This window comes from Aythya fuligula, chromosome 2, assembly GCF_009819795.1.
Source record: "Aythya fuligula isolate bAytFul2 chromosome 2, bAytFul2.pri, whole genome shotgun sequence".
In the NCBI taxonomy this organism is placed as follows: domain Eukaryota; kingdom Metazoa; phylum Chordata; class Aves; order Anseriformes; family Anatidae; genus Aythya; species Aythya fuligula.
In genome coordinates, this window is record NC_045560.1 from 64,056,319 (window position 1) to 64,082,236 (window position 25,918).

The window sequence follows — 25,918 nt, forward strand, 5'->3', positions numbered from 1 at the left end:
GTAGCAGACTCAATTTTAATATACAACGAGTTTTTAACTATATGCCCCTCCTCTTTTCTAACCCTATCTATTATGTAGATTACTTTGAAGAGCTGCATGCACTCAAAGTGACATTATCAGCAAACTGTAAAGTTGAATAATCAGTGATCTATGTAAGGGAAAAAGCAATGGGAGTGAGGGTGACAGAAGAGGATAAAACAGAGTGTATATGCTGAGAAAGAGGCACTGCTTTTGATCCAGCTTTTCTGCTAAGAACTTCTGCCTCTCATAAATTTGTGTCTCTGCCAGACAAGAAAACACAAAAAGGAATGGAGGAGGAGGAGCAGCATAACAAATATGTTTCAATACAATGGGTATGGATTCCATATAGAACCCATACTGTAGCCTAGCCTGATGGCTTTTCTTTCTCTTCTAATACCTTTACTTTGGATTTTTTTTTCTAAGTCTTACCACAATTAGCACAGTTTTTCTTGCAGCTATATATGTGTACAGCACAGACACAGTTTGTGCGACCATTTTTATTTAGAATGCATTAAGAAAAGGTGGCAACAAATATTGTATCTGGTACAAATTAGTAAAGGTCAGTTACTGAACTGTTTTGTTCCTAATTTAAATGGGAAATAATTGACATCAGTCTTTAACATGTTTATGTATTGCTGATCAAAGTTTGTTGAACTTCTTCAAATAATCACAAGTATAGTAAGAATATTGACATACCAGATATATAGTATCAAAGCATTCAAAAACAAACTAGAATACAGTTTAGGCCTTATTATAACTTATTTACAATTACTGAATAATGTCTAAATACAGTAATCTCCCACAGTAGCCTGAATACAGCCTTACAAGACTTAATAGTACTTACCAATAAAATTTCAATGGTACCAAGAATGTACATCGCTCCTGCAAAGGTCGTACCCAAGTAGAAACAAAGTCCCACTGCTCCACCAAACTCTGGTCCTAAAGATCTTGAAATCATGTAGTAAGAACCTCCAGCTGTGAATTTAACCAAAAAGGTTCCAACCTTTCAGATTAGTGATGGCAATAGAGAACAAAAAAAAATGAGTAATTCAATCAACCTAGATACATATTTGGGAAAACTGCATGAACCTGCATTGAAGTATCCATACCAAACCTGTATTTAAAAACAAAAAAAAAGCTAAAACTGGCAAATGCAGATGCTCATACTTTTTTCTTTTATTACACAAATAATTCAACATATATCAAATAGCAGCAATGGAAGTCTTGCTGCATTTTACTATTTTCTTCACTGATCCCTATTGATACTTGGTTGTCAAGACGATAGCTCTGGTGCTGGCTCAGCCCACAGTGCAGTGGTTGATCACAACAGTCAGAGCTGTATAACCACCAGCACAACCAAGAAAAGGCAACAGGTAATATCTGCAGGGGACTCTTCTGAGAGGTACAGAGGCACCCATTTAATGACCTGACACACGCTTAAGACATTTGTTGCCTACCAGGGGGTCACATTAGAGATGTTGTTGAGAGATTGCCAACCCTTGTGTAGCCTGCAGACTACTATCTACTGCTGTCATTCAATGTAGGCATCAGTGACACTGTCAAGAGCATCCAGAGTGTTTCACGAAGGACTACAGAACCCTTGGAGCACCTGTAAGAGTCTCTGGAACAAAGGTGGCTTTCTCTTCAACCCTACCTGTCAAATGTAAAAAACTTACCACAGTTGCAGGACTGGTGTTATGGTCTAAAAGGCCAAATTGTTGGTCATGTGACCCTTGGGACCCTTGGAGACACATGATCTACTGGAGACTGGTGGGGTCCAACTGTTGGAGAGTTTCTAAAATATATCGGTATAAAGTATATTTAAAGTTTATCAGTGATAAAAGGAAGACTAGGGAAAATGTGGGCCATCTTCAGAAGGAAATAGAAGAACTGGTTACCCTGAATATGGAAAAGGCTGAGGCATTCAACAGCTTTTTTGCCTCTCTCTTCACCAGCAAGAGCTCTAGCCATATAGCCCAAGTCCCAGAAGGCAAAGACAGGCACTGGGAGAATGAAGAACCACCCACTGTTGCAGAAGATCAGGCTCAAGACCATCTAAGGAACCTGAAGGTGCACAAGTCCATGGGACCTAATGTGAAGCATCCAAGGGTCCTGAGGGAACTGGTGGATGAAGCTGCTAAGCCACTGCCATCATATTCAAGAAGTTGTGGCACTCTGGTGAAGTTCCTGGTGATGGAAGACAAGAAACAGCCCCCATTTCAAAAAACAGATAAAAGAAAGACCTGAGGAACTACAGGACAGTCAGTCTCACTTCTGTGCCTGGCAAGACCATGGGGGCAGATCCTCCTGGAAACTATGTTAAGGCACGAGGAAAACAAGGAGGTGACTGATGACAGCCAACATGGCTTCACTAAGGGCAAATCACGCCTTACAAATTTGGTGGCCTTCTGTGACAGGGTTACAGCACCGGTGGATAAGGGAAGAGCAACTGATATCATCTAGCTGGACTCATGCAAAACATTTGACGCTGTCTGCCATGATATTCTTGTGTCCGAACTGGAGAGACATGCATTTGACAGACAGACCACTCATTGATTAAGGAATTGGCTGGATGGTTGCACTCAAAAGAGTTGCAGTCAACCTACATCCAGGTTGGGACCAGTGATGATGGTGGTGGCAGCAAGGGGCTGGCAGCAGGGATTTAATAGATGTATTCTGCTGTTGCACCAGGTGGCCAGGCACCTGTACAGAAAGGATAAAGGTGGTATTCTGCAGCATCTGGATAGGACTGTCTTGAGCGGCTGCAGTGATCACCTTGAGGTCCCAGGGAGAAGGATATCTACAACAAGGTTTATGATGCTGACTGTTACAACAGCTTTCTTCTGGAGCTGCAAAAATATCTTCCAAAGTAATTCCGTATCTGGTCACCACCTACTGCACCAAATGATACATATCTAAAACCAGAAGTTATGATGTATAAGTTTTCCAAGCCTTGCATAATGGATGTAAAAATAGGGCAGAAAAATTATGATTTATATGCTTCAGCTGAGAAGATACAGCAGCAGGTCTGCAAGTACTCACTGATGGAAGAGCTTGGATTTTTGGTAGTGGACATGAGGGTTTACCACATCTTCTGACAGCTATGAGACAGAAAATCAGCACTATAGAATAAGCTTGGCAAAGGAAACAGTAAAGGATGGCATTTCAAAGTTTTTCTACAATTGGTATTGCTTGAAAAAGATGTGATCACTGCCAGCATTCAGAAGATCGAAAAAATTTTGAGGTGATTTGAGGACTAGAAACAACTCAACTTGTTTTGCTCATTACCAGTTGTTTACAAAGTTTCATGTCAGGCAACAACCATGCACTTCAGTAATGACACCTTGGCAGAGAAAAGGGGAGCGCCCAAAGGACTGTTATCAGGTGGAGACATACTTTAGTATAATAATATTCATAAGTAATTAATTCTACATAGAATTGAAAAATTGAGGTCTCTGTAAGGAAGGGCTTTTCCAAATTTTATGCACTTCACAAAAAGGCGTACTCTAAGAGGCAACACAGTCAGATCTCAATAAAAGTAGAAAACATGGAGCAGGACAATTTATGGAAAAGCAGCACTTGCACAAACACAGGAGCACCTGAACAGAAGTGTTATACCCCAACTGGAAAAAGTTGTGTCCCATGCTAGCAGAGACCAAGGAAAGCACAAATATAGAAGTCCAAACAATAGATTTTGCTCACATGTCTCCTAGCAACAAAAAGGATGAGGGCTACATTTTTAATGTGTAAAATTTGATTACTGTACTTCAAAATACTTTGGATAACTAAATTATGGTTTTTACTGGGGGCCAAAGATAACCAAGAGCAACAACATGATAAATTTCTGCACCTGTAATGCTGCATAGCTGGATTTGTATTGTTCTACTATATTTTATTTGTCTTTGTACTTTTGGTAGAAGAGTTTAACTTTTTATAGTCTCACTCAGGAAAGTAACTGGTTGTTAATTGGTGAGTACAAAAGGGTGAAGATCCTTGAGATAAGCAGGACAGGTAAATTAGTAGGATGAAGTGTATATGGTTGGCTTAAATCCAAGGAGTACTGTTGTACAATAAGCAGGGGTTGTGTTACTACCCATAACAACTTTAGATTAGACAACATTTGCTCACTTAGCCTTGATACTGGGCCATATCTCCATTAAGAGTTTTTTAGAAAAGAGACTGAAAACTGTGAAGTACAGGACTGATGTCTTCAGTACGCTGCCTTCTTGCATTTACTGTATTTGAATAACTGGAGTTAACCTTACTTTGAGAGAAATCTCATTTAGATTCAGACATCTAACCTGGGAACCAGCGTATCAAGAAGTGCTTCTCCATATAATGGGGTGATGTCATTGTTCTTCTAACACATTGGTATGGGTGCTTCCCCTCTTGGTGGTTGTCCATAGCCAGATGTTCATTGCAGACAAGCTGCAATGTAATTTGTATTGAGATGCTACAAAAATGCTAGACTAAAATGTGGTAACAGGTTTTAACTGTACAACTGCTACAGAAACTATTTGCTTCTGAGAAAGAGTAAAAAAAAAATTTAGATGTTCTAGGAACTAATTCAGTATAGGAGATTAAGTCAATCTGTTAATGGAGTTTATAATGTTGCGACTAAGGGAAATGTTTCACTCCTTTGTTCTGAAGGCCATTCTCCAAAAAAAACAATGCTTTTAAAAGCAAGCTAACTGAATGGGGAGACAAAGAATTTTGAGTAAGCATACTGAGATTTCCTCAAGCTGCTTACAACTGGAATTTCTGCAAGAAGCATTTCAGATTTCCACTGTCATGGAGCACCAACTGGAACCAAAGAGCAACACAGATGAAGGACCCTTTGCCGCAAAGATGTAGTTCAATCCAGCAACAACCAGACACACCTCCACAGGTTTTGATGAACTCAGGGTCTGTGAACCTGGGATAAAGCTTTTTTTTTTTTTTTTTTTTTTAATTAACACACTGGCAAGGTGTATGATTTGAAAATTGTCACAGGAAAAATAAAGATTTTCATATGGAATACTTGAGATTGGGATGATGGTGTGTCTCCTCTGTATGTTGTATATGTGGCTTTCCTAATGTACATGTATGTTGTGACTTTTGTATAGCTGACTAGAGTGAGATATATAAAGTAAGCTTTTAATGCTTTAAGGAAGCCCTATAAATAAAACTTTTCAGAATGGATTTGTTCATTAGAAATATACATTTTCTAAGTATAGACTTAATGTGACATTGTGGCCTTCCTCCTTTCTCTGTGTGATGTTAGAATCACAGAATCATTTAGGTTGGAAGAGACCTCCAAGATCACCTAGTCCAACCCCTGACGTAACACTAACAGTCCTCCACTAAACCATATCCCTAAGCTCTACATCTAAATGTCTTTTAAAGACCTCCAGGGATGGTGACTCCACCATGGGCAGCTCATTCCAACACCTCACAACCCCCTCAGTAAAGAAGTTCTTCCTAACATCCAACCTAAACCTCCCCTGGTGCAACTCTAGCCCGTTTCCCCTCATCCTGTCACCAGGCACGTGGGAGAACAGACCAATCCCCACCTCGCTACAGCCTCCTCTAAGGTACCTGTAGAGAGCAATAAGGTTGCCTCTGAGCCTCCTTTTCTCTAGGCTGAACAAACCCAGCTCCCTCAGCCGCTCCTCATAGGACTTGTTCTCCAGACCCCTCAGCAGCTTTGTTGCTCTGCTCTGGACACGCTCGAGCACCTCTGTCTTTCTCGTAGTGAGGGCTCCAAAACTGAACACAGTACTCGAGGTGCGGCCTCACCAGAGCTGAGTACAGGGGGACGATCACTTCCCTAGCCCTGCTGGCCACACTGCTTCTTATACAAGCCAGGATGCTGTTGGCCTTCTTGGCCACCTGAGCACACTGCTGGCTCATATTCAGCCGACTATCAACCAATACTCCCAGGTCCTTCTCTGCCAGGCAGCTTTCTAACCACTCATCTCCCAGCCTGTAGCTCTGCTTGGGGTTGTTGTGCCTGTAGTGTCTGTTTTCCCCTTAGAGACAGGTGGAACCCATCTGCAGTTGTCAGGCTGGGTGCTGAATAAAATGCCCTGTGGTCAAAATAAAAAACACATTTCTGTGTCAGCGCCAGCCTCTGAGCCATGTGTTTATCAGGTGGGCTTTCCATATCCTCTCTGTACCCCTCCCTGCCACTGTAGGGATAAATGAAAACACCACCTGTACTCCCACTCCATCCACTAACTGTCCCAGTCCCCTAAAGTCCTGTTTGATAGTCTTCAGGCTTCTCTCTTCAATGTCATCACTGCCAGCCTGGACTATTAAAAGAGGATAATAGTCAGAGGGGTGAACCAGGTTGGGAAGCTTTCTGGCAACATCCCTGACCCTGGCCCCAGGGAGGCCAGGGTCAGGCCTCCAGGGACTTCCCTATGGGTAGGGTCAGGACGACAAATAGGTCCCTCTGTTCCCCTGAGAAGGGAGTTGCCTGAAATGATCGCCCTTCCTTCTTTCTTAGTGGAAACAGTCTTGAGCCATGGAGTTGACTTCCTCGCCCCAGGCATCCTCCTGGGTGGACTTTTGACTACATCCTCACCCACCGGTCTCAAGCTCCAGGGCATCAAACCTGTTGTGTATGGGTACCTGGGAAGGAGAGGCTGGCAGGAAGGGGGTTGCCTGTGATGTCGAGCAGGGACCTGTTTCCATTCCTCTTCTCCTAGGTCCCCTCCCTCTGCTCAACAGGGACTGGGCAAGGAGTCCACCACTATTTGGGGTGTCTCACCCTGGTGCCTTTCCTTCCAGCCCTGCAGGGAGTTGCTCCACAAGTCTATCTCCTGCTCACACTCCCTGATATCTCTCAATCTCTCGACCTCCTCCTTGAGCTCTGCCACCAGTCTGACCAGGCCATCCACCTGCTCGCACCTCACACACACGGTGTCTCTGCCGCACTCAGATGGCAGCAACAGGCTCAGGTACTCCCTGCATCCAGAGACCTGAACTGCCACATTTTTGAGCGGGCACTCCATCTGGGTCACCACAGACCTTCTGGAAAGAGCTTTCTGCCTAGTGCAGACCATGGCAGTTTAGCTATAGGTAGAGAGCTGGTAGATGAGCTGTTCTTCTGAGCAGGGAGGGATGCTCTGCCCCACCTGAGCGAACTGCCGTGCCACGCCCTGACTGATCCGCCATGCCCTGTTTGCCCATCCTGGTCACCGTGCTCCTTAGGGGCTGCCTTTGTACATCAGGGGAGCACGCGCTGCTGGCTCTGCCCACACCTCATCAGCCTCCCTCACGAGGGCTGCCGGGTCCTGGCAGATCCCTCGGCTGCCTCGAGTGGCCTCAATGCCAAAAAAAAGCCCTGCCCACCTCGATCCCTCTCTCCGCTGCAGAACGCGTCTGCCCCAGAGCCAATTGCCTCAGAGAGAGAGGCAGACGTGTTCTGCACACCATCTGTATATACATCTTTGCAAGTTCTCAATTTAGCATCTGTTTCCTATGTCAAGAGAAAAACAGTATTTGTTCAAGAAGTGTTTGAAATAAAAGCTGAAATTTTAGTTAAAAAGTTTACCTACTAGTCAAACTGAGGTGCAAAAAGGAATTGCACAGGCAGTAGAAGCAGGTACATGTGGCTTGAGAAGATGCTGTCCAGATGTGCAGAGATGGGATCAGGAAACCCAAGGCACAAACGGGGCTTGGCAAGGGACACAAATTAAAACGAGAAGGGATTCTATAGGTACGATGGTCAGAAAAGAAAGGCCATGAAGAATGTACCACTTCTTGACAAATGAGAAGGGAAACCTAGTAACAACAAATACAGAGAAGGCTGAGACAAAGAAGCTGTTGAGTACCTCAGTCCACACTGCCAGTCAAGCTTCCCACATCTCTGAATCTCTAGACAACGGCTATGTGAGTAAAGTCCCTCCCACCACAAGCAAAGTGCAGATTCAAGGCTACCTGATAAAACTGAACAGGTTTAAGTCCATGGGGTCCTATGACATGTCTCCCAGGATCCTGAGGGAATTGGCTGATATAGTTGTCAGGACACTCTCCAACTTATTTGAAAAGTCCTGGCAGTCAGGCAAAGTCCCTGGTGATTGGAAAAAAAGAATCATTGCTCCCATTTTTATAAAGGTTCAGAAAGAGGACCTGTGGAATAACAGACCAGTAAGCCCCACCTCTGTGCCTGGCAAGACCATGGTTCAGATCCTGCTGGAAGCAGCATCGAGGCACATCCAAGACAAGGAGGTGATCTGAGACAGACAGCCTGGCTTCACCAAGGGCAAATTGTGCCTGACCAGTCTGGTGCCTTCTACGAGGGAGTGACTGCTTCAGCTGACAAGGGAAGACCAACCAATGTCATCTACCTGGACTTACATAAGGCCTTCAAAACATGACATCCAAATCTCCAAATTGGAAAGAGGTGGATTTGAAGGGTAGACCATTCAGTGGATAAGGAATTGGCTCGATGGACACACACACAGAGTGGTGGTCAATGGCTCTATTTCCAGGTGGAGGCTGGTGATGAATGCTGTCTCTCAGGGGTCTGTCTTGGGACTGGTACTGTTTAGTATCCTTATCAATGACACAGACAGTGGGATCAAGTACACCCTCAGCAAGTTTGCAGATGACACCAAGCTGAGCCACAGTTGATACAACAGGAGGAAGGGATGCCATCCAAATGGACCTGACAAGCTTGAGAATTGGGCCCATGTGAAACTAATGGGGTTCAACAAGTCCAAGTGCAAGGTGCTGCACCTGGGTTGGGGTAATCCCAGACAGGAGTACAGAATGGGTGAAGAGCAGCCTTGCAGAGAGAGACTTCGGGGTTCTGGTGGACAAAATGCTTGGCATGAGCCAGCAATGTGCACTCGCAGCCCAGAAGGCCAACTGCATCCTGGGCTGCATCTAAAGAGGAGTGGCCAGCAGTTTGGGGGGGTGGGGGGGTGATTGTTCCCCTCTACTCTGTCCTTCTGAGGCCCCACTTGGAGTACTTAAACCAGGTCTAGGGCCCACAGCCCAAGAAAGTTGTATATCTGTTACAGTGGGTCCAGAGGAGGGCTACAAAGTTGATCAGAAGGTTGGAGTACCTCCCCTACAAAGAAAGGATTGAAGTGGGGATGTTCAGCCTGGAGAAGACTCCAGGGAGACCTCGTTGCAGCCTTTCAATAGGTAAATGGAGCTTATAAAAAAGGTTACATGAGCTTTTTACTCAGGCAGATAATGATAGAACAAGGAGGAATAATTTTAAACTAAAAGAGGAGAGATTTACATATTAAGGAGAGATTCTTCACTAAGAGGGTGGTGAAGCACTGGAACAGGTTGCCCAGAGAAGTTGTGGATGCCCCATCCCTCGAAGTGCCAGGTTAGATGGGGTTTTGAGCAACCTGGTCTAGTGGGAGGTGTCCCTGCCCATGTCAGGAGGGTTGGAAGTAGATGATCTTTAAGGTCCCTTCTGACCCAAGCCATTCTACAATTCTATTTTATGATTGTGTTCTTCGTGGATCAGTACTGGGACCGGTACCATTTAACATTTTTGTCAGTGACACAGACAGTAGGATTGCATGCACCCTCAGCAAATTTGCAGATGACACCAAGCTGTGTGGTGTGGTCACCATGCTGAAAGGAAGAGGTGCCATCCAGATGGACCTAGGTTTGACAGGTGGCCCAAGACCAAGTGCAAGAACCTGCACCTGAGTAAGGGCAATCACACACATAAATACAGGCTAGGTAGAGAATGAATTGAGAGCAGCTCTGAGGAGAAGGATTTGTGGTGTTGGTTAAGCTGGCTTTGTGTACTTACAGCCCAGAAAGCCAACCCTATGGCTACACTACATGAAGAAGAATATGACCAGCCAGTTGAGGGAGCTGATTTGTCCTCTCTGCTCTACAATTCTATGATTCTTGTAAGACCCTACCTAGAGTACTGAGTTCAGCTCCGGGGCCCCAACATAGGAAAGACATGGACCTGTGGAGCCCTTCTGCTGTGAAATCAGGCTGAGGGAGTTGGGGTTGCTTAGACTGTTCTCCAGCCTGACAGGTCTGGGGAGAACTTATAGCAGCCTTCCAGTACTTAAAAGGGGCCTACAAGAAGATGGGAAAAGACTTTATCAGGGATTGTAGTGATAGGACAAGGAGTAATGGTTTTAAACTAAAAGAGGGTAGATTCACATTAGATATTAGGAATTCTTCATTATGAGGGTGGTGAGGCAGTGGCACAGGTTATCCAGAGAAATTGTGGATGCCCCATCCCTGGAATTGTTTAAGGCCACATTGGATAGGGCTTTGAGCAACCTGGTCTTGTGGGAGGTGTCCCTGCCCACTGACAGTAATAAGGAAAAAACATTTGCAAAGCAGCATATTGATTTGCAATATTAAACAATTCTTTACCTGCAAGATCTCTCTTATAAACAACCAACCAACCAAAAAAAGCCCTCAAGCTTCAAAGAATTAGGAAAAAAATGGTAATAGTTGACAGGACACTTTAAAAAAGGTTTACACAACTAGGCTTTTGAAATTGAGTGCTGACATACCTCATCCCTGCTTCCTTCAGTTAGCCCCCGTTTCCATTCTTTCCCTAAAGAAGGAGTGTACCTATAGAGATAACTATTATCTTTGTCTGGTTAAAGACCAACAAGATGCTAGAAGTGGAGGCCTAGATCTATTAACCTTAGAAAACGTTTGTAAAAGGTCTCTCCTCTGATATAGATGTCATCCTAGCATCAAGTTTTTGGTGAACACTCAGACAAGCTTAGGAAAAAGTTATAAACAAACCTGTATTTTAATCAAATTTCTCCTTATGAGGAGAAATTAATTCTTGTACATCAGAATCCAATGAGCAGTTTTGCTAAAAATGCATACATTTAGGGAAGCAAGACTGGTCTCCCAAAAAATATAGAAAAATGAAAATGCCCAATGGGAATAGCAGTACTTCATGGCAGATAACATTTTAAAACAAACATAAGATGGAGAATTTATTCATTTTAAAAAGCAGATTCTTTGTTTACAGTTTTCAAACATTTCCATCCATAATGTTTTTAAAGCAAGGTTCCTTACCACCTAAGATTTTGTATTCTAAAACATTTACCAATGAAGTAAGATTACTGGAAGTCTGGTACAACCACTGGAGAATAACACTGGAAGTTCATAAGTTAGTTTACCAATGAATGCTCAATAAAACCAGAAGGGATAGTGTGGCAACTATCTAATCAACCCTACAATACACTTCAGACTATCCTTGAATGAAGCAGGATACTTTTTTCCAGAGTTAGAGCTCTTCCAAAGGAAGAAAAGAGAAAGCTGAATATTAACGATGCTCACCAAGAACAAACCTTTCTCCTCCTCCCCCCAGAAGTGAATAATACATTAATTTTCAGTTACATATGCACTGATACAGATATTGAGATAGATGCATTGCTAATAAAATTTTTGCTTTTAGATTTACAACCAACAAAATCACTGAAACTGAAGAGAAAAAAAAACAGATGAAGACAAGTCTAGTGTAAGAACTATGAACACTCAGAAATGAAACAATCTTTTCAATAAATGTTAAAAATATATGGGAAAAGGCAGAAGTTTTACTTACCTGGAAGGTGATTAGGATAACTACATTATAAAATATAAGTCCTTTAAAAAACTTACTGCATTTATGTTTTACATACTATGGTGCATCTGAGAAATACAATTATTCTAGATTCTGCACAAATTGGAGTGTTTAATTTTGCCCAATAATTTATTCATCAGTTCTGGAACCCCTCACTAAACCAGAGAATCTCTGCAAGTGAGGATTAATTTATTTAAAATATGTACATAAAGCTTAAAACATAACTTTTGTTAGGTATACCGTTTAGAGTTCATAATGTTAATTGAAAATACCAGTATTCAGACATGTTGATAACTGAGAAGGATTAGAAGAGTTATAAAAGCTAACTTTGTGTCTAAATGTCTTTTTCATAATTGAAGAGGAACAAGTTTGTCTATTAAATTTATCCTGAAAAGGTTGAAGGTGACGACCATAACCCAGAATGCCTAGAAAGAGACTTCTGCCTGTAGACTGGCTGTTAGGCTGCTATGCTTGCAGAAAACAATGTAAGTAGTTCCAACATATAGAAAATTAATCATTTAGAGAAGTAATCAAGTAATGTAGGCAAATTCAGGCCAAAAAAGAGAGAAGCCTTATTTTTAAAGAGATCTGCTTTACCTTTATACAAATCTCCTTTAGCTCAAATCATATCTTGTATTTTATTCAAACAATCTAATAATTGATGACAAAAATTCCATCTTGCCTTCAGTCATATAAATCATTACAAGAAAATAAACACTTGATGCAAAGCTCCAAACATTACTTCTTTGACCACTCCTCTGACCATTCATTATTTAAGATAAAACTGTTGATTACCTGGAACGACACCATTTGTTGCTATTGCACTCATTGAAATTGCAGTTAGCATAGTCTGTGGATAATGAAATAGAGAAAAAAAATTTAAATTGAAAGTTTTTGAAAGACAAGACAAAATGATTTAAGTGTAATTAAGAATGTATTTATTTTTTTTAATAAAACATTACAACAACCAAAAGCAGTCATACCTTTGGTTAGGGATTTCCATGTAAATCGAATACTAAATTAACTACATCTTCCAGTAGAAGATTTAGATGCTTCAGACAGACTTCAAACAGACTGGAAGAGTACAGCCGCTGAATATACTTAAAATAAGAGATGTTTTCATTCCAATTAAATTTAATTAAATTAAAATTCAATATTATTAACCAACTGGTCAAGGATCATTGCTACAACAATGTAATCTACCAGTGGCTTTACATCCCACAAAATGAATTTATGAACATGATACTAGTAGTTTATGTTTCAGTTGTTCTTAAGTAGTGAAAAATGAAACCATTCAGGACTCAATCTATATCATTAAACGTTTGCTAAAAGCCGATTCAATAAAAATTCCTAAAATACCTCTAGCTAAAACTTAATGTGCTTGGCTCAAAGAAAACCCCATACAGGCTGAAATGACATGACATTCAGTGCATATATTTAAATATAATAGAAGATAGTGTCATCTCAACTCATTCCATATCTCTCAATTGCACTGATATTTAAATTTCACAGAGATATTTAACTTCTATGGGGAAATCTTGCTCTGCTTACTTATACAAAAGAAGGCAGCAGCATTCTGGTAACAGAATAAGTAAACCAATAATAAAGAAAAAAGGTTATCTTACACAAGCACAACACATGAACACGATGATGAAAGACTCGAGAACTCCAGCTGTTCCAACAATCCATGTCAAACGTAGGAACAGAATGACTCCTAAGATGTTTTGCAAGCAGGGCAGGTACACACCAATAAAAGTGCCCATTCGTGGAACCTGGAAACAGAGACCATAAATCCCTTTGCACTAAATAAAGTCCATAAGTACTTTCTCCTTCAAACACTTAACACAAGTGCTCCATGAACAAACACCAAATGAGATTGAATGGTAGCTTCAGAATTTCCAGCTTCACAAACATTCACGGACTAGTTGTTCAGAAAGATTCCTGAAAAAACAGAATTATTTGTGATAGCAAAACCTGCTTTTCCTTAGGAATTAGGATGAAATCTTAATAAGGGCAGATCTCCCTCTATCTCTTGATTACCAAACTTCACACAACTTCTTCCAAAATACCAGTTACAGGCTACTGGTGAGAGAATTTACTGGCATTATCAAGATACTGAATATACTCAGTAAAAAGTTGATCACTAAGTGGCCTGCATCTAGCCCACAAAATTTTAGCTGTTTATTTTTTGTAAGTTGAAAACAGAAAAAAAAAAAAGGAGAGAAGATGATATAACAAAACCAGAAGAAATACAGACCTAACTACATTTTATTTTTGCAAAAGCATTGTAAGAACTGCTGTTACATACACACTTCATGAAAGTCAGGCCTTTTCTGTTGAAGCACTCAACTTTGAAACAGTACACAGTAGGTCTCCAGGTAAAGAAGTTACTCTTAAATCAAATCTCAGGCTGTGGTAAAAGCAGTCAACTTAGATTAGCAAGCAAGCATTGCAGTAAGTTTCCAAGTACTTAAAAGGACACAATGTCACTCAGACTATAACCAACGCGATTAAAAAAAGTTAATGTTTTTGTGCAAAATCAGTATTACTATCTCAATTATCATGGAATGATAGAATAGCTAATGTTGAAAGAGACCTTCAAAGGTCATCTGATCAAACGCCACCTAAGACAGGTTGCCTGGGACCACTTAGAGACAGCTTTTCAAGATCTGCCAAGAGGGACACCCCACAACCACTCTGGGAGACCTGTGCCAGTGCTCTACCACCTGCACAGTAAAGAAGTGCTTCTTGATGTTAAGATAAAACCTCTTGTGTTCTAGTTTGTGACCACCACTGCTTCTTGTCCTGGCACTGAACATCACTGAAAATAGCATGGCTCTATCTTCATTGAGTCCTCCCTTCAGGTTTTTATATATGTTGATGAGATCCCTCCTGAGCTTCCTCTTCTCCAAGCTGAACACTTCCAACTCTTACTGTCCCTCCTCGTGGGAGAGGTGCTTCAATCCCCTATCATGCTGTTCTTACTACTTAACTATCATGTAATTTCAAACACTAAAGTGGGAAAAAAAATAAAAAACACCACTCGTACAAATCACACTTTCAAGCCACTACTTGGTGGAATACAAGTAAGTACACTGTTCATTTGGCCAGTCACTTCCAGATGGACTAATACTGTGCTGCATTAACAAAAACTCTGCAGCAGTGGGCTGGAGGACTGGGATCACACTGAGAACAGTGTGAATTACCGGTATTGGTTCTCATATGTCAAACTACGCTTTCAGATGAAAAGAGAAATGCAATAGAAACAAAAACAGACAAATAAAGAACAGCAAAAAGCTAAAGCTGGACTTTATTCCATGCCATTGCTCACTATTCCAGTATCAAATTCCTGTACCTGTCAAGTCTTAATGCAAACCGTTCTAGTGCAAATATTCAGGCATCATACTATGAAACTCTCCTCCATTCAAAGAAGTTCCAGGTACGGCCTTACTTTCAAACACCTTTTGATGTCTTCTGCAATGTGCTATTTTCCTTCTATTCCTTCAGTGGATTGCTCTATTACTTCAGAGGCAGGGAGGGATACTGAGAGGACCTGGAAAGGCCAGCTAATAAATACATGGCTGAGAGGCTGGCCATTACAGGAATTTATTTATTTTTTGATTCTGGCAAGGTTTACTTGGCACCTGGCCTGATGGCTGCTGATAGGTGCCATCTGTCTCAAAGGGGGAAATGGATCCTAGCCCAGGAGTTGCCAAGGCTCATTGAGAGGCCTTTAAACTAGGTACAAAGCAGGACAAGGAAGAAATGAGGCTCAAGAGAAATGAGCCTGGGGTAGCGATGCCAGGGTTGGGACACTGGTGCAACTGAAATGCATTTACACCAATGCACACAGCACGGGCAACAAACAGGAGGAGCTGGAAGCCATTGTGCAGCAGGCAAACTACGACCTACTTGCCATCACTGAAATGTAGTGGGACCACTCCCATGACTGGAGTGCCATGATGGGTGGCCATAAGCTCTTCAGAAGGGACAGGCAACAAAGGAGGAGCTGTGATGTGTCTATTAGAGTGCTTTGATGTTGTAGAGCTCAGGGTTGGGAATGATAAGGTAGAGTCCTTATGGGTTAAGATCAGTGGATGGCCAACAAGGCAGACATCCTGCTGGGGGTCTGTTATAGACCAAACTAGAATAAAGAGACGGATGAGGCATTCTACAAGCAGCTGACAGAAGTCAAGCAATCACGAGCTCTTGTTCTCACAGGGGAATTCAACTTCCCAGACATATGCTGAAAATGCAATACAGCCCTGAGGAAGCAGTCCAGGAAGTTCCCAGAGAGTGTGGCAGACAGCTTCCTGATTCAGCTGGTCAGTGAGCCTACTGGGGGTTGTCCCACTAGACCTGCTGTTCACAGAGAAGGACTGGTGGGAGATGTGGTGGATGGGAGCTGTCTTGGGCAGAGTGACCATGCAATGGTAGTCTATTCTTGGTGAAGCTGGGAGATGAGGGGGAACATTTGTCAATAAAACAACAACAAAAAAAATCAGGAAGGCTAAAGCCCAGCACAAGCTCAGCCTGGCCATTACAGTTAAGGATAACAACAAATGTTTTTATAAATATATTAATGGCAAGAGGAGGGCCAAGAGAGAATCTCCATCCTTTACAGGATGCATGGGGGGGGGAACATGACTGATGAGGATAAGGAAAGGGCTGAGGTTCTTAATGCCTTCTTTACATCTGTCTTTATTAGTCAGACCAGTCAGGGTACTCAGTGTCCTGAACTGGAAGCTTGGGACAGGGAGCAGAAGAAACCCCCTGCAGTTCAGGTGGAAACAGACCTGTTGCTCCACCGGGACTGTCACAAGTCCATGGGGCCAGATGGGATCCACCTGAGGGTGCTGAGGAAGTTGGCAGATGCGATTGCTGGGCTACTTTTCATCATCTATCGGTGGTCATGGTCATCTAGAGAGATGCCAGATGACTGGAGAATTGCTAATGTGACACCCATCTTTAAGAAGGGTCATAAGGAGGACCTGGGGAACTACAGGTCTATCAGCCTGACCGCAGTGCCAGGAAAGGCGGTGGAACAGGTCATCTTGAATGCACACAGCATGTGCAGGACAACCAAGGGATCAGGCCCAGTCAGCATGGGTTCGTGAAAGGCAAGTCCTGCCCGACCAACCTCATTTGCCTCTATGACCGGGTGACCTGCCTGGTGGATGAGTGAAAGGCTATTGATGTAGTCTGCCTGACTTCAGCAAGGCCTTTGACATGGTCTCCCACAGTATTCTCCTGGAGAAGCTGGCAGCCCATGGCCTGGATTGGTACACTCTTTGCTGGGTTAAAAACTGGTTGGACAGCTGGGCCCAGGGAGTAGTGGTGAATGGGGTGAAATCCAGCTGGTGACCAGTCACAGGTGGTGTTCCCCAGGGGTCAATGTTGGGGCCCACCCTCTTCAATATCTTTATTGATGATTTGGCTGAGGGAATTGAGTGCACCCTCAGTAAGTTTGCAGACGACACCAAGTTGGGGAGGAAGTGTCAATTCGCTGGAGGGTAGGGAGGCCCTGCAGAGGGACCTGGACAGGATGGGTCGATGGGCAGAGGCCAATGGGATGAGGTTCAACATGGCTGAGTGCCGGGTCCTGCACTTTGGCCACAACTACCCCATGCAGCACTACAGGCTTGGGGCAGAGTGGCTGGAAAGCTGTGCAGAGGAAAAGGATCTGGGGGTGTTGGTCGACGCTCGCCTGAACAAGCCAACCATGTGCCCAGGTGTCCAAGAAAGACAACAGCATGCTGGCTTGTATCAGGAACAGCATGGCCAGCAGGAACAGGAAGGTGATCGTCCCCCTGTACTCTGCTCTGGTGAGGCCGCACCTCGAGTACTGTGTTCAGCTTTGGGCCCCTCACTACAAGAAGGACATGGAGGCCCTGGAGCACGTCCAGAGATGGGCTACAAAACTGGTGAAGGGCCTGGAGCACAGGTCTTATGAGGAGCAGCTGAGGGAACTTGGGTTGTTTAGTCTGGAGAAGAGGAGGCTCAGGGGAGGCCTTAGTGCTCTCTACAACTACCTGAAAGGAAGCTGTGGGGAGCTGGGGGTCAGCCTCTTCTTGCAGATAACTAGAGACAGGACTAGACGGAATGGCCTCAAGTTGCACCAGGGGAGATTTAGTTTGGAAATTAGTAGACATTCCTTCACAGAAAGAGTAGTCAGATATTAGAATGGGTTGTCTAGGGAGGTGAGGAGTCACCATCCCTGGGAGTATTCAAGGAAAGATTGCAAGTGTTGCTTCGGAACATGGTTTAGTGGGTGACATTGGTACTAAGGGGATGGTTGGACCAGATGATCTTAGAGGTCTTTTCCAACTTAATGATTCTATAATTATATGATTCTGTTCATTCTTATCCACTTTTACTTCTTCCTCCATAGCTCTGAATTAAAAAAAAAAAAAAAGACGAAAAAAACTCACTAGCAGTCCCCCCCAGTCATACTGAAAGACAAGTAACTCAGTACTCTCCTTTTTCCTATACCTAGTTTTCATTCTGTGGTTCATTCTCCAAGCCCTGCCAATTCCACCTCATCGTTCCTGCTTGAATAGAAGTTTCTGTGATTTGTCAGGCTGCATGTTTTTTATCCAGGCTTTCTCCTTCTGAACTGCTTCCAACCTTTCGCAGAGGGATCAATCTAAGTTTTTATTGCAGATTGACTAGGTTGCATATACTGCTTTCCTAGAGGTCTAGATAGGAATTTTGGGCATCCAGCAGACAACCCTCAGAGATTTTAGCTGTCACTTTCAAGCAAATATGTTTAGAAATGTGTTAAAGAGAGCCTTTCCCTCCTCTGAACACAGAAAATATAGAGCTACTCAAAAAACAAAACTGCTACCATATTAACAGAATTAAAAAGTGACTTTTTCCAAGTGTTCCTTCAATTTCAACCTGAGATAAAAAATAAAATGCATCATTAAACCAACAAAAGGAGAAAAATTCACATTGCATCCCCATCAAAGGTAGATAAAAATACTCATGTTCATGTAAGGATGGAAGGAAGAAGAAAAGAAGGGAAGAGGAAACAGGAGTGCTTGCAGTGCTTGCTTTGAGTCCTAGTTTTACACATTTCATCTGGGACTTTTACAGCAAGTTCTTGCTAAAATATGATGCCAAGAACAACAAATTAAGAACAACAAATTATAACAACTCAATTTTAAGTACAGTATTATCAGTGTCCTGTTTTCAGGCATCCTTTGTTTTTTTTTTAAAACATCAATATTCATGATAATCTAGCCACAAAAAGAGAAGTTTAAATACCTTGACTTCTTTTCGCTTGGTGTCTTCATCTGCTTCATGTTCCACCACACCTTGAGTCAGATTCGTATAGTTTGCTAGTTTATTAAGAAGAGATGACACCATGGGATTGCTATCCATTTCCTCCTGTAGGGATTTTAAGACAACTGTATTCATTAAAAAGTTTAAGTCATGATTTTATGATGCTACTTCAAACAAACTCAGTGGGTTAGCCCTGACTAACTCAAATCCAGAATCTAGCATGACAAAAGACTAGTCATCTGTCAATCAAAAGAAAGTTCTAAATCTTTTTAGAAGTTCAACGCTACAAGGCTATATTGCTTTTTTTAAAAAAAAATAAAAATAAAAAATAAGCAAACGATCTTACAATATGCAGCCTGTAAAGCTAGAATACAAGGGAAATCTAGAGAACAGCCATTATTCTAAAAATTATAAGGGACAATGTTTATGGGATTGCACTAGCAGCATCAAGTCATTAGACACTAGCTAGATGTTAGAAAAAACACCTGAATAATTGCCTCTGATAATTCTCTCAAACACCAAATATCTTCAGATTTGAGGACCTCTCAGGAACCACAATTCTTAAGGATCATTCCCAAACCTACTGTTGTAGGCTTACAGATTTTTTATCTCAAAACATGCATACTACTTCCAAAGCATGCATTTGTTGAAAATACAGGCACATATATTCTTATGACACGTAATTAAACATATGTAGCGTTACTTGACACAGAAGTCAGCCCATCTTTCTTCAGCCAAATATCTGCTACAAAACCAAAGCATGCTAAAAATAAAAATCCCAAAGAAGCACATATAATAAAAGTATTCCAGGAAAACAGAACTAGTAAATTCAATCAAACATGCAAGATCAAACACTACGAGGTAGATGAGATTAGGATGGCAAACAGTAAGATATAAAAACGAAGGCATCTTTGCCTGAAGGCATTAAGTCATGATAATCACAGTCAACATACATTAACTTTTTTACTTTTGTATGAAATGTTACAAACAAGTCAACTGAAAACATGAGGCTACGAAACATACAACAAAACACATGCTATGAAAAGATTGAACACTACATCAGCAATGGTGATGAAGTCACTAGAATGTTTTCAAGAAGACACTATAACAGCATGATCCATGATCTGAGATAAGCAAAAGATAGTTTTCTTTATACCATCAGCTGAGGATTTAACATCAGGCAGTATTAAAAATAACTGATGCAAGCATATATTCAAAGTCAATTAGGGACAATGAAGAAAAAAGCAGCAAGTACAGAGATTTTATCAACACTGAGGAATACAGCGGCTGATTTGAACAACAGATAATTTGGGATATTAATGAGTTAAAAGTCTGAAGGAGAGAAATTCAGTGACTAAACTCGATCGTGGTTTCTGTCAAAAAACTATTTAAAAATTCTGTAAGTGACAAATAGACATTTAATGACTAACAACACTGATCTCTAGCACAATCTTCTCTAAGATTTAGTGAAAAGTAGTAAAATCAAGCATTCTGGTTATACAGAAGAAGGGAACTGAAACATGTCTTCTGTGCAAAGATATTTAGAAGAAAGAAGGGAGGAGCATAAGAGGAAGACAAGAACGGTGGCTTGAATGCAACAGCAAGATGAGCAAGCAACGTAACAAAGACCTTGTTTATCAAAGCACCAAAGCAAGACCAGTGGATGCTACTGAAGTAAAACTTAAGCTAAACTTACTGAAAGTACCATTTCAACGTGAAAACAGCACTTAAGTGTATCATATCAATATACTTTTTTTGCCCTGTAAATGATTGTAATTACTCAGTGAATTAAACAGGCATTAAACTTGCATTAAAAATCAGATGTTTATATTAGAAAGCATAAATACCTATGGTATGCTATACATTGTAACTGGACAATATATTTAAGTCATGGCCTATCGCAGCTTATAGCTTTGCTTCCTTAAAAAGTATGTTTTTCCCCAGATCAACATAATATATTTCCCGATTCTTTTAGTACTTGATAATGCTTTGTTAAAACTACTAGATTAAACCTTTCAGCAGTTATCAACAACTAATTCATAGACAACCAATTTTAAATGCAAGAAGGCTCATCTTTCCTCTTCATAGCAATGCATACCAACATTTACCAGTTTTGCATATATAAACTAGAATATAGAAAAAAATGAGCTTTTTTTTTTATTACAGCATTCCAACCTGTTGAAATGTAATGTTTTTCCCACTAAATTTCCCACAGATTTTCCCCCACTATGCTAAATTTCAGAAAAAAGGGAGAGGGTTTTCCTTGTTTTCTATCTTACTACCACAACCTGAATTGAAGGTAACATATATTTTCTTTTGTAATATTTTATAAAAACAAACAAACAAACAAACAAAAAACTTACCTCAAAGAGAGCCATATTCTTTCCTTCATACTTATTTCCTCTGTCCATCTCCGCATTGTTAATAAATGGACTACTTTCCCTGGCAATCCCATCCCCTGCTGTAAAAGAAAACAACACAACAAGGTTTTAGCATAAAAGGGATGTTCAGAAGATACCGTTTTAAGAATATTCCAGAAAACAAATGGAACTGAAGTCAAATTGCTGCTTCAAAAAGAGGACAATGACAAATTATCTATCTTGACAAGGAATCATCATTCTGAAAAATCTACAGATCACTTGATGTAGCTATATTGTTTTAAAAAGAAATAATTAGTTTTTGTTGCTGTTGTTTTTGTTTGCTCCCACCCCCCCCCCCCTTTTTTTTTTTTTTTTTTTTTGAAGTCTTAGATTTGCAAAAATGAAAGGGTTCCCAAGGGTTAGTTCAAGAAAGTCTGAGTCAGTTGCAGAGACTGTGTCCACATCTAAGGAAATAAAATTTAAAACTTAATTTAACAGAGTAACCTTTGTAGAGTATTTTGTCTTTTAAACTTCTACATATTATCACCTCTCTAGTTTACTTAAAATCTCTCTTTAATAGAACTTGACATAAACCTTTGGGGGATGTGGGGGTATATTAAGCTAGCCTAGCTTTTCCAAACGTTATTGACTCCAATTAAAAAAAAAAAAAAAAAAAAGAAAAGAAAAGAACAACACTTCTGTAGTGTTGAGGCAGGAATTTATGCAAAAAGCTACAAAATAATTATTTTTAGAAAAGCTGCAAAAGTTGTGGGGATCTAGGATTCTTGGGCTCTATATCTATGATTCTTCAATGAGACATCATACTTAATCATTTCCTTACTGAAATATCGATCTCACAAAGCTGTAGATCCCCTGACCTGCTCTAAAACACCTTCTTAAAAAATAAAAAATAAAAATACAGCATCACTTCCCCTAGTTTCCAGTCCATACAATACAGGAGGAGTTACATGCTCGTAACTGTCGCAACACTGGAATTCACAAATAGCCTCAAGTCCTTTGCTTGTGCTTTTTGGCCTTATATTTTGTTACAGCAACAACACTTACACAGTCCTTTCACCACATAATTAAAAAAAAAAAAAAAAAAGCTGGAGAACAAACTGTTCTTTTCTGTGCGTTCTCCACTCTATCCTTCCAGCGCACTTTTTTTCCCCACACAGTCCCAGAACAATGTTATTACTGAGATAGACACCAGAAGGCAGTCTCAGCACTTCAAGTACCATCCTGGTTGTAATAAGAGAAAAATAGATCTCAGTCCTTCAAGCAGATGAGACAGAATATCCTTCAGGAATGTTGTCAACCAGTCTTCATAGCTCCTTTAGATTTACAGTATCACAATACTTACTAGTATCAAGACAGAGAGATTCAAAAGATAGCTGTTGTCCATTAGGCCTCTAGAATTTATTCTATGGTCCAGAGAAGATTCATCCACAATCTACTGTTCTTATCTAGGATTCTACCATAATGTCCAGCTTTCATTTTTCTGTTTCTCTACTTAAGCTTGTATCATCCGTCCCACTGCTTCAAGTCCTACAACCTAAATAGTTCCCACTCCACTGACCAGCTACCAAGCTTGTGTGTAGGTTTGTTGTTTGGCTGTTGTTGTTGGGGAGGGGAGAACGAGGGGAGAAGCTTGTTTTGTGTGGTGTGCATTTTGTTGGTTTTTGTTTGTTTGCTTTTTACAGAGCATGATGGAATGTGCCAGTTTAGTACATGATTATCAGAGAAATTGGCATTTATCAGCTCTGTTGGACTCCTAGAGAACAGTTCAGTTAGTATTGCTATAGCCAATAAAAAGCAACTCTGTTCCCACTCAGATACATGCTGATTTCTTACATCTTCACACTAAGGCATACAAGGACTAAAACTTCTTAGTTTCTTAACAGAATTACTGGAGCATTATCTTCTTTCAGCTGCATTCCTTGAAATGACTAATGTTATTTATGCTAAAGTTTAAAAAAAATGTATTTCTTATACAGCCAATTCCTAAATTAAATAAACCTCTTCCATTGGATGAGATTTCTTAATACTTTTCTTGCTAAGCACTTCCATTAACTTTTCTTGTTTAGTGAGAGATGGTATCTGTACTTACTAGCTAAATATTAATACTTCCAAACCCTTTAGGAAGGAATAGTCTTCAAAAAAAATAAGCTGGGGAATTTCAAGTACTGTTTTATCTTCATGCAGTGTGTAAAGTCAGAGTTACTACTCAGCAGCAATATTAGACTATACAAAGTATCAAAAGGGCAAGCTAATAATGTGAATCAGTATTCATAATTCTGTTACTAAGGAATATAGTTTTGTCTTACCAGTTCTGGAGATAAAATGAACACCTCAGCACTGCATTTTGAGTATTTAAAATTGTAGATAAGTGAATAGTAAAGTCCTCCGTTATATGCTTGGGATTCTTGGATTTGTTCCAGTAGGAAAGAGCTCATCATAGAGATCATCATCTCTAACAAACAAGTCCTGTCAAATGCACCTAGCAGACTTCAAATGTAAAAACAAAAACCTAGGGTTCATGCTCTTCATATCTTTTTTTTTTTTTTTTTTAAGCATTTCCAACTGACACTGCAACTCTTTTAAAGCTTTCCAATATTACTCTCTGATATAGTCTGTCACCGCCAGGCTTTATAGAAATCTCGTGGTGTTGTTTTTTTGTTTTTTTTTAAATACCCTGTACTCTCTTTTCATGTTTTGCCAATATTTATTTCATCATTTTCATTCTATTTGACATGGTCTTATTTGATCAGCATTATCTGTTTCAACAGTTTTTGTTGTTGGCTTTTTTTTTTTTTTTTGACAAAAGACTGATGTTGAAAAGAGTAACTGCAAAAGTTTATTGACAAGTAGTCTCTTATTTCCAGTTTATTCACTATTCCTATGTTTATGAACAGCTTTTTACATGCTTTTCCCTTTGAAATTGCTTCAAACTCCCCTCTGGTGTGTGGAGGCAAGTTTTATATACGATAAAAACGATTGCTTCCAAAGTCTTAGATATTTGTCTAATGCGTGTGTCTTCTGGAATCCAGTTAAAGCTTACGCAGTGTGACTAGTACCTCTTGACACTTCCAGTTAAAGCACTCAAAAATCTGCATTTAGCATTGTTTGATTTGTGAATGGAATTCAAATATGATGGTTTCCAGGCATCATCTTAAACCTGGACCAGACTAGCAGTTCATCTGAGCCAGTAATTAATCTTGGAACACCACTGGTATTAGAAAGTAAAAATAAGAAAAGTAAAATAAACGTGTTTTTTTTTTTTTTTTTAATCTGTTTCATATGGTTTGACATGTTTCCTGGTTTTTATGACACACCAAAAAAATACTGCTGATGTGACACTCTATTCCACCTTACGTAAGGTGTGCAACGCCTAAGCTTTAGAAATAACATATCCTCTGCTTCCCCCACCTCAGTTATATACTTTCTAAAAATTATCATCATTAATTTACTATGACAAGTTCACATACCATAGCACAGCTCCATGCTTACTGATGGACCAGTAGGTAAACAAACTAAAGCCACAACTAATGTACCTTTACTGGAAGTCTATCTGGTATTTGTTTATTTATGGGACATGCAAAGGCTATTCCTCCTAATTTTTACATCCACCTGTAGTGGGTTTATGTGGCAAGGGTTTGGTAACAGGGGGCCATAGGGGTGGCTTCTGTGAGAAGAATCTAGAAGCTGCCCCCATGTTAGTTAAGGGCCCCACTGCTGACCAGAGCTGAGCCAATAAGCGACGTTGTTTGCTCCTCTGTGAAAGCATATTTAAGACAGGGAAAAAAAACACTGCCACACAGCTGGGGGAGTGAGAGGAGTGAGGAACAGCCTTGCAGGCACCAAGGTCAGTGAAGAAGGAGGGGGAGAGGTGCTCCAGGCGCTGGAGCAGAAGTCCCCTGCGGCCTGTGGTAAGGACCACGGGGAAGCAGACTGTCCCCCTGCAGCCCATGGAGTACCACGGTGGAGCAGGGTTCCACGCTGCAGCCCGTGGAGGTGACCACGGTGGAGCAGGTGGCCCTGCACCGACAGAGGCTGCCGCCTGTGGAAGACTCCTGCCAGAGCAGATTCCGGGCTGGACCTGTAGCCTGTGGAGAGGAGACCACGCAGGAGCAGGGGGTCTGGGGGGAGCTGCTGCCCACCCGTGGGGGACCTGTGCTGGAGCAGTTTGCTCCTGGGGGATGGACCTCGTGGTACGGAGCCGTGTGGGAGCAGTGCTTGAAGAGCTGCTGCCTGTGGGCAGCCCCCGCAGGCTCAGTTCACTATGGACTGCATCCCCTGGGAGGGACCTCACAGCACAAGGGACGAGGATGACTGAGAAGGAGCAGCGGTGAAGAAGCACTATGGGCTGACCATAACCCCCATTCCACTGTTCCCCTACGCCACTTGGGGAGGAGGAGGTAGAAAGGGGAAGAAATGTGTTTTGGTTTCTTTCCTCTGTTTCTCACTTCTCTAGCTTGTTTAGTAATAGGCAATAAATCTACTGTCTCCCTATGCTGAGTCTGTTTTGCCTGTCACAATAATTACTGTGTGATCTCCCTGTACCTTATCTAAACCTTAAGCCCTTTTACCATAATATTTTCTCCCCATTCCTCTCTAGTACAATTATGAGAAAAGCAACTATAGCTATTATAACAATCAGCCCCCAAACCAATCTATC

General features: G+C 41.2%; 1 protein-coding gene and 1 pseudogene across 4 annotated transcripts in view; one reads left to right on the forward strand and one right to left on the reverse strand.

The window, feature by feature from the left end:
* The window catches only part of LOC116485540 (solute carrier family 12 member 7), an 81,795-nt gene that overhangs the window by 45,299 nt on the left and 10,578 nt on the right, over positions 1 to 25,918 (reverse strand). For all 4 annotated transcript variants that reach the window (XM_032181015.1, XM_032181014.1, XM_032181017.1 and 1 more), the window contains exons 2-6: positions 21,244 to 21,341; positions 18,863 to 18,985; positions 13,219 to 13,365; positions 12,389 to 12,443; positions 866 to 996 (exon numbers count right to left, since the gene is read on the reverse strand). In XM_032181015.1, coding sequence (XP_032036906.1) covers positions 866 to 996; positions 12,389 to 12,443; positions 13,219 to 13,365; positions 18,863 to 18,985; positions 21,244 to 21,341 — 554 coding nt within the window. The remainder of the gene's footprint in view (positions 1 to 865; positions 997 to 12,388; positions 12,444 to 13,218; positions 13,366 to 18,862; positions 18,986 to 21,243; positions 21,342 to 25,918) is intronic.
* Positions 2,650 to 3,810, forward strand: LOC116486695 (annotated as a pseudogene).